The sequence below is a fragment of the Phocoena sinus genome, chromosome 4, assembly GCF_008692025.1.
Source record: "Phocoena sinus isolate mPhoSin1 chromosome 4, mPhoSin1.pri, whole genome shotgun sequence".
Lineage (NCBI taxonomy): Eukaryota > Metazoa > Chordata > Mammalia > Artiodactyla > Phocoenidae > Phocoena > Phocoena sinus.
Window position 1 is genome coordinate 89,700,774 of NC_045766.1, and position 13,462 is coordinate 89,714,235.

The following is a 13,462-nucleotide window of genomic DNA, read 5'->3' on the forward strand; positions in this document are numbered from 1 at the left end:
TCCTGGATGACTTCTTATATTAGGAGATACAGCTGGAAAGCCTTCCTCCATCTTTGAACCTGCCTCCTTTTCACCCCTAGCCTTGCTCAGCATCTCCCAGGAAAACCTATTTAGCTTAAATCACTTTTGATTGGGATGCTCTTTAGTTTTCAGAGATTAACCCATTCACAGAAATATCTTAAGGACCTTAAAAACTACCTCCTATCATTCCACAGATCGTTTGCAAGAGATAAAAGAGTTAGAAGCCCAGCTATCAATTGTGGTCAACACATAGAGCCAGGGATAAATCTTTAAGATTCTTGAAAGTATACACATGCCTCAACATTCCAATCTCTTCAAGCTCTTATTTAACTCCCTAGTCAACCAGTGAGCAAGTCCTGCCAAAATACTAACACAACTGTACCCCAAACTCCTGGGTGGCTGAGGAAGCTGGAAGAGGATTTGAGTGTGTACTCTCACACAAGTGAAGGAAACTACCTCCATCAGGCAAAAGACCTCTTGAAGTGTTAAACTGTTATGGGTAAACAAAACTTCAGCAAAAATAATCCCTAGGTCTTATAAAAATAAAATGACATTTCAGTGTTCTTTCCCATCTTTTCTTTCTGTGAGAAAATATGCAGTGTTGAACAGTTGGTTTTTCCTTTGTTTCTTTCCTTTTTTTCTGTGCCAGTTACTGGGGGACAGTTTATATTTTAATTTCATCTTTTCTTCTTCACACAGTTAAAGGGGAAAATAATTATTCATACTGGTTTCAAGCCAGGCTGCATCAGTATTGTACCTGGGAAGGAAATGGGTAGGTTCTGGGAAAGGTTTTTTCTCCCCCCAATCAAAATACATATGTTGTTGGAGGATTTCTCATCAGCCAAAAAACAATGTTTGACTATTTCATTCTGAGTGTTATATATAACTTTCTGAAAATGTCAGAATATCTTATGTAGGCAGCCTGATTTCAAGTGAACATCTCCTTGGTTATAATCAATTTGCCTGTAAAGCCTGACATTGTTCTGAGAGTCATCTAAAAAGCCACAGGTTACTTGTGGATTAATCAAGGACCTCAAAGCATATAACTGAGCTTATACTTTTTTTTTTCCAGTCCTAAAAAGCTATGCATCTCTCTTGTTCTCTGAAAGTTATACAGACATACCACAGTACCCTTTACCCACAGGTATGGTGGTTGCTGTTGGTATGTATGGGGGAGAAACGCTGTTCTACGGATCAAAGAAAAACAACAATTCGGCAGTGGTGCAGAATCAAATCCAAATTTCCCACTCGTTTTTATTAAAAGCAGCTGTTAATGACCTGCAGTAGGCAAACGATGTCATTTATCTAAAAAAATTTTCAGTGGTCTTCCCCTTTGGGTTATTTTCTACATAAATCAGTCATTTTACATATTCCTTTTCTTTGGTAAATAGAAAAAGGTATTTGCCTTTCTGGTTTTTCACTTTGATCCTTTATTGGTATCAAAAGCAAGTTAGGTCTAGACTGATATTAAAATGAGAAGTGTTCTTCTGCCCATTTTTCTAACAAAAAGATACTACAAATAAATTTTAAACTTCAGTTCTGTCAAAAAATGGGCCGCTTCTATGTTCTCTAGTAGCAGATACAGGAGATCAGAGACCAAAAATCACATAAATACAAACATACATTCAACCTCTTGCCATACATTTTCTTCTCCCAGGAAACCTCCAGCATCCACCACTTACCTCATTTTTTATGTAGCTGGTAAGAAATCTGCTTGACACACAAACTCTTTTTGACAACTGTAAAGCTGTGGTCAATTATGCCCTTTCTTGTATTTTCCAGGTCAACAGCTGCGCAGTACAGTAGTTAACACTCTGTCTTTAGCCACACTTAAGAGTTATAGCGCGGGGAAATTCCTTTCAAGATTATCTCTCCTTTATTTTGTTGACTTTTAACAAGGAACCCCCAAACTTTACACTATGTGTAATGGGCTTGCAACAGATTAAGCAGCAGGATGTGAGTTTAGAGTTCTTATTTCTGAGGTAGAACAAATCGTTCCTCATGCCTCCTTTCTGCTTATCCTCAGCCTTTCTTCTTCCCCACCCCCTCCCAACCAACAACTTTTCCCAGCCCTGGAGTAACAGCGGAGAATTATAATACTTCAAATCTTACAATATATTGTTAAACACACCATTCCCGAATGAGAGAAAGATTGATGAAAACTCTCGTTGGAAAGCTCCTCAGGTAAGGGGAAACCTATGATATCGACTATCTTTACAACTGTGAAAAACTTTCAGTTTTGAAAAGGAAAGTAAAAAAGATACCAGCAGGTTAGCGTAGCCTTCAATACTGCAGCACGTCTTCCTTTACTCTTTTTAACTGCTACCAGCTGACTCACACTCCGACTCAGGGGCCCTTGGCAACCAACGGCCCAAGCCCCCTAAAGACTGCTAAGGACCACCAAGAGAGCACAGCGGAAACGCCCGCAGACCCTCCTCGGTGTTTAAATTTCAGCGGGAGGAAGCGTGGCCTAACGTGAGTAGGAGAACGCCACGCCCCCACGGGGCGGGGCTGTCTCACAGCCACCGTCTCCCTAGAGGCGGGGAAGGGGCGGGGGCCACACGTGACGTCATCCAGGGAGCCCTCCCTGGTTGGAGGGAATTTAGAAGAGACTAGGTGGGAAGGAGGCGGAGCCTAGTTTCCCTGGTGATGGGTTGCCCGGCGGTCGCCTGGTAACCGGCCGCGGAGGTCCTGGCTGAGCCAGCGCAGGCCGCGGAGGTCTGTGGGCCGGAGCTGACGCTGGACTCTTTCTGTCTGTTCCGCGATGGCAGCGGCAGTGGTCACGCCGTCGGGTTTGGAGGATGGGGTTTCTCGGTCCCGCGGCGAAGGGGCAGGGGAGGTGGTCGTGGAACGGGGCCCCGGCGCGGCCTACCACATGTTCGTGGTGATGGAGGACCTGGTGGAGAAGCTGAAGTTGCTCCGCTATGAGGAGGATCTCCTCCGGAAAAACAACCTGAAGCCCCCGTCCAGGTGGGTGCCCTTGTCCCCCGAGCGCCTGGATACGGGCTGGGCTCTGGGGAGATGCCTTCCTCCGGCCTTCGGGGGAACGCCAAGCGCGAGTTAGCGAACACTTGCCTCTGTCTTCCTACGCAGGAAAGGGCACTTCACCCCAAACTTGGCGACGGAGGGCCGGACTACTCACGGAGCTTAGACTTCGTATTTTCGTAGGGAGAGTAAAGTTTTGGAACTACAGATAGGATTGGAAGACAGCTTGCCTAGAGCACACACGCGGCTCCATAAAACACAATTTTTTTTTCGGATTATAAACGTAATAAAACAACCTCATAGAAAACTCAGAAAACACAAGAAAATGTGTAAGAATAGTACTGCAGTCACTCATAATCTCATCCCGAAAGATGAATGCCATTATCAGTTTAGATCTATCTCTAGTTTTTGTTTTCCTCTTTGAGAGCCTGTCCCTACAACTTGTAACTGTGGGTACCTAGACCTTGCTGAGCACTTTGTATGCAGTTAGTAAACTTGTTCACTAATTGCTATGGTTTAAAAGACTTCTGCCTTTGCAGTAACGGTATTCTCGGAAACTGAGAAGTGAAAAAGACAAATGAAATGACAATTATTGGAATTGTCTCTCTCTCATAGAACCCAAAGGCCTGCCCTGTTCTGGTGGGGAATAAGTCCATCATCCTCAAGCCACTGGCATTAGTTACTGAGAGTAGTGGACAGCCAGCACTTTCTCTTCCAGTCAGTGTAGCTTAGTGATAGCCTCATAAATAAGTTTTATAGCTTTCCTTCACATTAGTACTTAATTTTTTTGTGTTTATTTTAAATCAAGAATTTGTAGTACTTTCTCTTAAAGGCTACAGCTAGTCTCAAATAATTTCCCTTGACAGTTTGGATCTCATTTCTTGTTCTCTTCCAATAACTCACATTAGAAGATATGTAGGCTTCATGTAAACTGCCCATATTGCTAAGCCAGTCCATAATAGGAGAAAAGTTAGAGGAAGAATCATTGTTGCTTGATTCATAATAGAAATTGTAGGATTGGAAGTTTTTACTTAAATGAATAGGATAATATAAACAACCAACATCTTCTATGTTAATAAAAATGTGGTTTTTTAATCCAAGTATATTTTCAAACTAAAAGAAAGGCCTTAAGGTTCTATTGATATAATCTGTATACTATTTCCTCAGCAGGTTAGCAGGGTACTTTGAGTGATGGATTTGCATGGAAATATCCTAGTTTAATGGTTCTCAAAGTGCAGTCAACAGACCAGCAGAATCAGTATCACCTGGGAACTTATTAGAAGTGCAGTCCCGCAGGCCCTTTCCCTGGTCTAGTGTATCAGAAATCCTAGGGGTGGGGCCGGGGCCCAGAAGTCTGTTTTAACAAGCTTTCCAGGTGATTCTGATGCCTGCTAAAGTTTGAGAGCCACTGTCCTAGGTCTACAGTATTTAACAGTATCCTCTGTCTTGGAGTTGTTATCAGCTGATACGGAAAAGATGGGTTGTTAGTGGTGGGTGACCATACATTGATACCTACCTGGAAGGACTTCATGGCCTTTTTTTCTTCCCAGCTTTCTGTTATCTTTCAGAACATTTACACTTACCCTGCAGGAAAAAGTTTTGGAAACAGGAAGGAGTAGACTGCTGATTCTTACGAAAAATAGTTATAATATCTATAAATCCAAATGTAAACACAATAGTGATGGCTACACATAAAAGCAAAATAAGATCTTTGATCAAACTGACCAATGCTGTTGCTAGCAGGTTTTATTCCTGATATGTTTAGGCACAAATCATGTTGACCCTCATAGGGCTATTTTTAGTAGGCTGGGGATTTAACCTAAAGTCAACAAATGTTTGTTAGACTGGGGATGTGATAAAACGCAGTGGTTCTTACTCCTGGCTGCACCTTAGAACCACCTAGGAAGCTTTCGAAACATGCCCATACTGGAGCTTCACTCCCAGAAGTTCTGATTTAATCTGCGAGGGAAGAAGCAATGTTTAGTAAGGTAGCAATAGTTTGACAAGATCCTCAAGTGATTCAATATGCAGCCAAGATGAGAACAACTGTTTAACGTAGAGGATAGGTTAGAATCAGTAAGCAAAGATAACAGTGACATTGTAAAAAATGTAAAAATGCATAGTGAATAATCATTAAGGTCTTTTTTTAACCTCTGAGCATCTCTTAATTCCAAATGACCATTTTCTGGAAGTACTCTCTTATTAATTATTCCTGACACATAAATGATTTTGGCCAAAGTTCTACATGCTCGGTTTTTTAACATGACCTGCACTTTCTGGATGTAAAGTCTTTGATCTAATATTTTGTGTCCAGTAGTAATTGCCCTTATCCTGTTGATTAAAAACTTTAATGTGAGTGTTGTGGTTTACTAGAAACTTCAAAGAGTGAATTATCAATGTGTTTTGTTGTTAAAGCCATTTGGAAAAAAAATCCTTTGGCAATTTTGGATTTAGCTCCTTTAGCTACTATGGACTTGTTTGAAATATTTCATATTCTACCCTCTCCCCTTCTTTTGAAACAGACACTATTTTGCACTGCCTACCAATCCTGGGGAACAGTTCTACATGTTTTTCACTCTTGCTGCTTGGTTGATTAATAAAGCAGGACGCCCCTTTGAGCAGCCTCAAGAATATGATGACCCTAATGCAACAATCTCTAACATATTATCTGAACTTCGATCATTCGTAAGTGTAAACAACTCTCTTCTTTCTGCATGTTCTCAAGTTAGGACATTTTTAATATTGGTAATACAGCCACATAAATGCTAGCCTTTTAGAAGAATTCTCTGAATAACTATATATATACACATGCATATATATGTGTATATATGTATACATATAATTATATCTAGATTTATTTTTCAGGTAAAATCGTCTCAGAATGGTTGATATTATAACATTAATGCCACTTCTAAACATGTTTAGTGTGTACACATTATAGCCGAAAGTAATAATATTTTTCTTAATCTTGATATGTCTCTGAGATAAATTTATGGATACTTAGTTCTCCTTCTAAAAAATGACTAAAAACTAGGAAGCTGGAACACTGTATTTTGAAAGGGAACTTTGATTTAATAGACCATGATAGCAGTTGTACTTTTCTGACTTTTCCTGGGGACAAGCAGTAAGAATTTTTGGCACACATGTTATTGATTTTTGACAAGTGAATCACTTCATCCTTCGCATGGTTGTTTAATGATATGATACCAACCTAGTGGTTATACTGAATTTTCACCCTAACAAGATCGATTATTTTTTCTGCTGTCATGAGGTTATTGCCTTTTAATTTGATACTTTTGACAGTAAAACATATTCATTTTCCTTTAGTATTTCTGTACCAATGGATTAAAAAAAAAGACTAAAGAGATGGATTTCTAAGAAGCAATGTAATTAGTTATTTTAGATCATATTTGAAGAATAGAGAAGTGATACATTTATTCAGCAGTACTTTGCTTAAAATATTTTGACATTTGCAACATAAATAACAAGTTATACCCTGTTTATCTTTTGTATTTCAGGGTAGAACTGCAGATTTTCCTCCTTCAAAATTAAAATCGGGTTATGGAGCACATGTATGCTATGTTCTTGACTGTTTAGCCGAAGAAGCATTAAAATATACTGGTTTCACTTGGAAAAGGTAAAAATTACCCCACCTGGCAACAGTAATTTTATGTGCGGAGCTTTTTGTTCTAAGGGTTCAGAGCTATTTAGTTGAACTGATAGGAAGTATTTCTTCTTGACTGTTCTAAACTGAAAATGCCACACTTAATTAGAAAACTTAGTATAGACAAAATTGGAATATCTGGTATCTTCAAAACCAGTTTTGATATTGTGCCCCTTCCCAGTTGAGATATATAATTATTAAGGATTTAACTGTAACTGTATATCCTGGTCAATTTAGGAAATTTTTTAAAAGTTTCTTTGCATATATTTATTTATACAACCAAAGATAGTATATACATGGGGGTAAATGATAGCTACAGATTTAAGGGAAAAAATGGAAATTAATATAGTATTTTAAGTGGGATTTTCTCCTTTGTTTATAGTGACTGGGCAAGAATAATACTGAAGAAGCCACCTGACACTCTGTTAGATATTGTTCATTGCTTCTTTCTCCGACCTGTGATTTGTTTATATTTCTATTGTTGTATCTATACCATGGTATTAAAGTCATTTGTTTACAAGTCTGGCTTTCTTGCTAGAAATTATGAAATCTTTGTATGTACTCTATGGCAGTTAACATAGCATTTGATATATCATAGATGCTCAATAAATGTTGACCACATGGATAAGGGAATAAAATATTAAGAAACTATCAATTTGTATAGGTTATAATTAGAAAATATATAAATTTGGTCCTTTGGAGATTGGGATTATTGATAGGTTAGAGACTGTGGAAGGCATTTTTCAGGTAAAAACATGAGCAAGCAGTGAATTTGGATTAGAACTACCTTCTTGGAAAGGTGTATATATTGTTTGTATATTTTAATGTACATTCAGTTACATTCTCTCTGGAAAGTTATCTACTCTCTATTAATGAATACTTTTAAAAACGTACTTGGCTTAGGTTATCAGGTTGAACCATATGAAATTACCGATATTCATCTATTTTTGAACTAAAAAAATGGTAATTTCATACGCTCCAACCCAAACAGTACCACTTAGTGCAGTGTGAAGAATGAGTACATAATCTACATTACTTCTTTATTAGATTCCATGAAATGTTATGAGATATCCTGCATTTGGCATTTTTTAAAAATTATTAAATATATTGCCTAATGAATTCTAAATTCACCAGAAATTATTGGTATCTTAACCACTAAGATGACCAATTGGTATCTTTCCCCCCATGTATATATGGTTCCTATAAATTATACAAATCACAATGTGTGACCAAGAATAAGATATGCTAAGAAACAAAGTAAGTACCAAATTAAATAGATAATTTGGTACTTCCTTTGTTTCTTAGCATATCTTATTCTTGGCCACGGATTGTGATTTGTATAATTTATAGGGACCATATATACATGGGGGAAAGCAGGGGGAAACATTGAAAATAGGGATTAGAGAATATATCAACTATGTGATATGTAAGTGACGTAGAAGTTACGTGTTTATAGATGCTTATTTTATATATCTAAATATGCTAAAACAAACCCTAGAAAACGTAGAAATCCTAGGAAAGCATTGCCTTTAAGATATTATCTAGTTCTAACTAGTTAAAAAAAAAAAAAAGGAAATTATTCTTTAAGAAGATTGATTTGGTTTGTAGTACTTTACTTCCTTAATATTAAATGTCGATTTTTGTATTTTGTTAACCTGAGGTATGGATTTTTAAAATAACTTTCCAGAAATAAATGCAAATACTTTTTTTTAAAAGATTTATTTATTTTTTTAATTTTATTTATTTTTGCTTCATTGGGTCTTAGTTGCGGCACACGGGATCTTCATTGAGGCATGCAGGATCTTTCTTTGTGGCATGCAGGCTTCTCTTTAGTTGTGGTGTGCGGGTTTTTTCTCTTCACTAGTTGTCGCGCACAGATTCCAGGGCGTGTGGGCTCTGTAGTTGTGGCACACAGGGTCCAGAGCGCGTGAGCTCTGTAGTTTCCGGCCCACGGGCTCTAGTTAAGGCACGCGAGCTCAGCAGTGGTGGCACGTGGGCTTAGTTGCCCTGTGGCATTTAGGATCTTAGTTCCCTGACCAGGGATAGAACCCCCATCCCCTGCATTGGAAGGCAGATTCTTTAGCACTGGACCACCAGGGAAGTCCCCAAATACTTTTGAGTATTTTCAGTATGGGAAATGTGTGTCATTAATCTTGATGGAGAAAAGAGTGCTCAATACTTAGTGTTAGGACCACTGTTTAGATTTTGGAAATAAGAACAAAGCTGGAGTCCTTCTTATTACCTCTATCAAAGTAAATTTCAGGACTTCCCTGGTGGCACAGTGGTTAAGAATCTACCTGCCAGTGCAGGGGACACAGGTTTAAGCCCTGGTCCAGGAAGATCCCACATGCCACGGAACAACTAAGCCCGTGTGCCACAACTACTGAGCCTGCACTCTACAGCCCGCAAGCCACAACTACTGAAGCCCACACGCCTAGAGCTTGTGCTCTAGAAACCACTGCAAGAGAAACTACTGCAAGAGAAACCACTGCAATGAGAAGTCTGCGCACTGCAACAAAGAGTACCCCTGCTCACCACAACTAGAGAAAGCCTGCACGCAACAACGAAGACCCAATGCAGCCAAAAATAAATGAATAAATAGATACATTAAAATTTTTTTAATAAATTTCAGATTGATCAAAGACGTAAGTGTGAAAAATGAAACTATAGGAGTGCTGAAAGACCAAAGGGTTGTGGAATGTGTCATGTGATGGAAAAGCCTTATGTATATGATGTTAAAGCTAGGACCCATGCAAGAAAATGTTGCTAAGTCTATGTAATAAGAATTGTAACAGTCCTGAATAGCTAAGAGTATAAGAAATAAATAGGAAAAATATTCTTAACACAGTTAGGCAAAGCATTAATTTTCTTAATATACATACACAAGGGCAGGGGGCATAAATATGCATTTCACTGAAAAACACATAACCAATTGAAATATGAAGAGGTATTCAACCGCTCTCATGTGAAAGAAATGCAGTTAAAACAAGAGTGAGGTTTTTTCACTTAGATGATTGGAAAGGATTAAAGTTTGTTTACCATATTGGCAGATGTTTACCATATTGGCGAATGTATGGAAACAGAGTCCCTGTTGTGCGAGTGTAAATTAGGGTAACATTTTGGAAGCTGGTTTTAGCAATATCGAACAAAACAATAAAATGTACAAAGTTGTCGACCCAGCCCTTATACTTGTACAAATTTATTTTAAATGATATACATAAATGATAAATGTATAAGGATGATCTTTTCAGTATTGTCTAGTAAAGAAGCTAGAAACAACGTCAATTTTCAGCCAGAGATTGCTAGTCATATGACTTATGGTTCAGTGGCATACACTGCAGGTATGTTGGGGGCGGTGAGGGGAAGTTGTACACTTGACCTTTGAACGATGCAGAGCTTAAGGCTGTGGAAAATCCGTATATAACTTGTAGTAGGCCTTCCTTATAAGTCATCCCTCCAAATCCGCAGTTCTGCATCTGCAGATTCAATCTACCACAAAACGTGTAGCAGTGTAGTATTTACTATTGAAAAAAATCTCTGTGTAAATAGACCCACGCAATTCAAACCCATGTTGTTCAGGAGTCAACTGTATATGTACTTAAGTGTGGTATATTAGTAAGTAAAGAAAGTAGGTTGGCTAACAGTATGTGTGGTATCATCCCATTTATGTACTTGATTCTTCAAATCTGGAGGTAAACATTTTTGCTTCTTTACATAGAAGGTTTCAGAAAGGATACGTGAAACATTTATCAGTGATTCTGGAAAAGGGGGCAGGTGAAAAAGGACCAGAACTGGTGTAGCGGGGGGATCCTTAATATTCACATTATGCCTTTTTGCTCTGCTGAAATGTTTTGGTTTTTACTCTCATCTCATGTTAAGCTTTATTATTTTAGACCAACATACCCAGTGGAAGAATTAGAAGAAGAAACTGTTGCAGAAGATGATGCAGAATTAACATTAAATAAAGTGGATGAAGAATTTGTGGTATGTGTGTTGCGGAACTTTTTGTTCATTTTCACCATTGGATTCATTTCCCTTAATCAGTATCAGTTGTTTAGACCTTTAGTTAAGTTAATACTCATGTTCTGTAATGATTGAGGTCTGAATTTTAGCAGAGGTTCTTCAAATGTAGACAGGAAGTAGTAGACCACTAGTTATATGGGTTAACATTTTATTAACAACCATTCATGATCTTAAATAGGCCATAAATAATAAAGAATTTAGAGGAGAGCAATAGAATTTAGGATTAATACATTCCGCTTCATAAGAACACCATTCATTTCTCAGGAACTCCTTTATGCTTCTAAATTTAGGATGAAGACCACCCTGCAGGAACTTAAAAAATACTTATACATACCAACATTATTTAAATTGTTTGGCAGCATCTGGGCCTATCCGCATACTTAACATTCTATCTATAGTGTGAAATTAAATGTTCACGTCTCTACAACAGACTAGACTAGGAAAATGGTGGAGAAAAAGAGCTTTTCTTCAGAACCAGATATGGATTGACCCTGGTGTTTTAGGAAGTGTACATATGATTTGAAATTAAAATGGCAGGGAAAAAGACTTTGTAGTGTATTTTACTGTCATAAACCAATTAAATTTTTCAGGTGATTTTTTTGAATCCACAGAAAGTATATTCTGTATTTCAGCTTAAAGTAATTTATTAAGGTACTGTATGCTGCAAAGATATTAATCACTGCATTATTTTATAGTGAATGACGAAAATAACCATTAAATAAATTAGACTATATCAGATAGTAGAATATCATATAGCCATTAAAAATTGTTTACAGAGAAGGGCTTCCCTGGTGGCGCAGTGGTTGAGAGTCCACCTGCCGATGCAGGGGACACGGGTTCATGCCCTGGTCCGGGAAGATCCCACATGCTGTGGAGCGACTAGGCCCGTGAGCCATGGCCGCTGAGCCTGCGCATCCGGAGCCTGTGCTCCGCAACAGAAGAGGCCACAATAGTGAGAGGCCCGCGTACCACAAAAAAAAAAAAAAAAAAAGAAATGTTAGTGACATGAGGATGACAACTTATACTATATGCATAAACTCAACTATATAAAATATGCAGAAAAAAAATTAATATATTAACATTAGTTATATATGGGTAGAGGGATTATGGATGATTATTTTCTCTTCTATACATCTTTATATCTTCAAAGTTTTTAACATGTATTTTATTAGCAGCAGAAATATTTTAAACCATATGTATTAAAAAGATGACTGCTATTTATAGAAGGAAAAAGACCACTATAAAACAAATCAATTTAAAAGGTATCTTTCTTAATGTGATAAATTTTTAAAGTTAAGGTAAAAATGTAGTCATTCATGTGTTCATTGAGCATCTGTTATGTAGCAGGCACTGGGCAAGAACCTGATGATGCTGGATGTACAAAAACTCTGAGGCAGGAAGGAGCTTAGCATGACCAAGGAACTGAGAGAAAACCACAGTGGCCGTATCTCCTAAGTGAGCGGGAGGGTGGCTTAAGATTAACTGGGAAGATAGACCAGGTCCAGATCATTTTGGGTGTTTTAAGTTTAGACTTTATACTTTGTGTAATAGATCTTTCCATTCAGGCTCAGAAAATTTTAAGTCCTCACATAGTCCCAGTTGTTCATCTCACTTATTTTACTTGGGTATCTTCCTCATCTTGTCTTCTTAGTTACTGTTTATTAGTTATTAGTTAATAGCTTATCTACAGATACCTGGTCCTAGTGCATCAATATTTAGCTTCAGGGCTTCCCTGGTGGCGCAGTGGTTGAGAGTCCGCCTGCCGATGCAGGGGACACGGGTTCGTGCCCCGGTCTGGGAAGATCCCACATGCCGCGGAGCGGCTGGGCCCGTGAGCCATGGCTGCTGAGCCTGCACATCCGGACCCTGTGCTCCGCAACGGGAGAGGCCACAACAGTGAGAGGCCCGCGTACCGGAAAAAAAAAAAAAAATTTAGCTTCAAAGACCTATAACTCAAAACTGCTAGTCAGGGGGAAAAAAGGAAGAAAACCTACTAATCAGAAGGAAAACTCTATGAGGGCAGAAACCAATTTTGCACATTTTTTGTATCTCCAGTTTATTATGCAGTGCCTGGTGCATTAGTAAGTGTTCATTAAATATTTGACCAAAAATCACCTGTCAGCATATTGCTTGTAACTTTTAGAAATTATAGCTTTTTTTTTTCTGAGAACCATTTAAAGTTCAAAGCAGCATTATTGTTTGTGTAAATTAGAGAAACAAACTAGAAAGCAGCCTCTTCACACATTTCTTGCCAACTGTGAAGTAGAGACCTTCTGCTGTCATAAGATCAAGCTGAAGGCCTTCCTCAGGGGGTTGCCTCTGAGGCTGTCATGTCTGTTGAATTTTTTTATTTCCTTTCTTCCTTATTGTCATTATATTATCCTAAGGAACCCTCTCTTACCTCTCCCATTCCTCTTGCTAAGGAGAGCTGGATCAGTGCCAAAAAGCCTTTGACTGGTGGGATAGTACTTCATTTTGTTGCCAGTTTGTGGGGTAGCTCAAGGATGGTAAAGATCATTTCTGACAGAGTAAAGTTAGTCTATAATCAACAAGGAACTCAAAACCTTCAGTTTTAGACTGGCCAAATAAAGATAGGACACATTGGAAAGAATGAAAGTGAGGAGAGAGAGGGGAGGAGGGAGAGAGAGAGGCAGAGAGGAAGGGAGGGAGGATTGGGATCACGACACAGAATATTTTCAAAGAATATTCTCACAGAATGTTCTCACAGTATATAATCATATCCTTAGTAATTGGCAATAAAAGAATTAA

At 38.3% G+C, this 13,462-nt stretch overlaps 2 protein-coding genes across 2 annotated transcripts in view; one reads left to right on the forward strand and one right to left on the reverse strand.

The window, feature by feature from the left end:
* The window catches only part of HHLA2 (HERV-H LTR-associating 2), a 159,342-nt gene extending 156,886 nt beyond the window's left edge, over positions 1 to 2,456 (reverse strand). The window contains 1 exon segment of the mRNA XM_032631046.1: positions 2,286 to 2,456. The gene's annotated coding sequence lies outside the window, so the exon portion shown is untranslated.
* Positions 2,457 to 2,657: 201 nt separating this feature from the next.
* IFT57 (intraflagellar transport 57) overlaps positions 2,658 to 13,462 on the forward strand; it is a 60,916-nt gene continuing 50,111 nt past the window's right edge. Inside the window, exons 1-4 of the mRNA XM_032631047.1 lie at positions 2,658 to 2,991; positions 5,529 to 5,691; positions 6,525 to 6,643; positions 10,564 to 10,654. Coding sequence (XP_032486938.1) covers positions 2,786 to 2,991; positions 5,529 to 5,691; positions 6,525 to 6,643; positions 10,564 to 10,654 — 579 coding nt within the window. The 5' untranslated portion in view covers positions 2,658 to 2,785. The remainder of the gene's footprint in view (positions 2,992 to 5,528; positions 5,692 to 6,524; positions 6,644 to 10,563; positions 10,655 to 13,462) is intronic.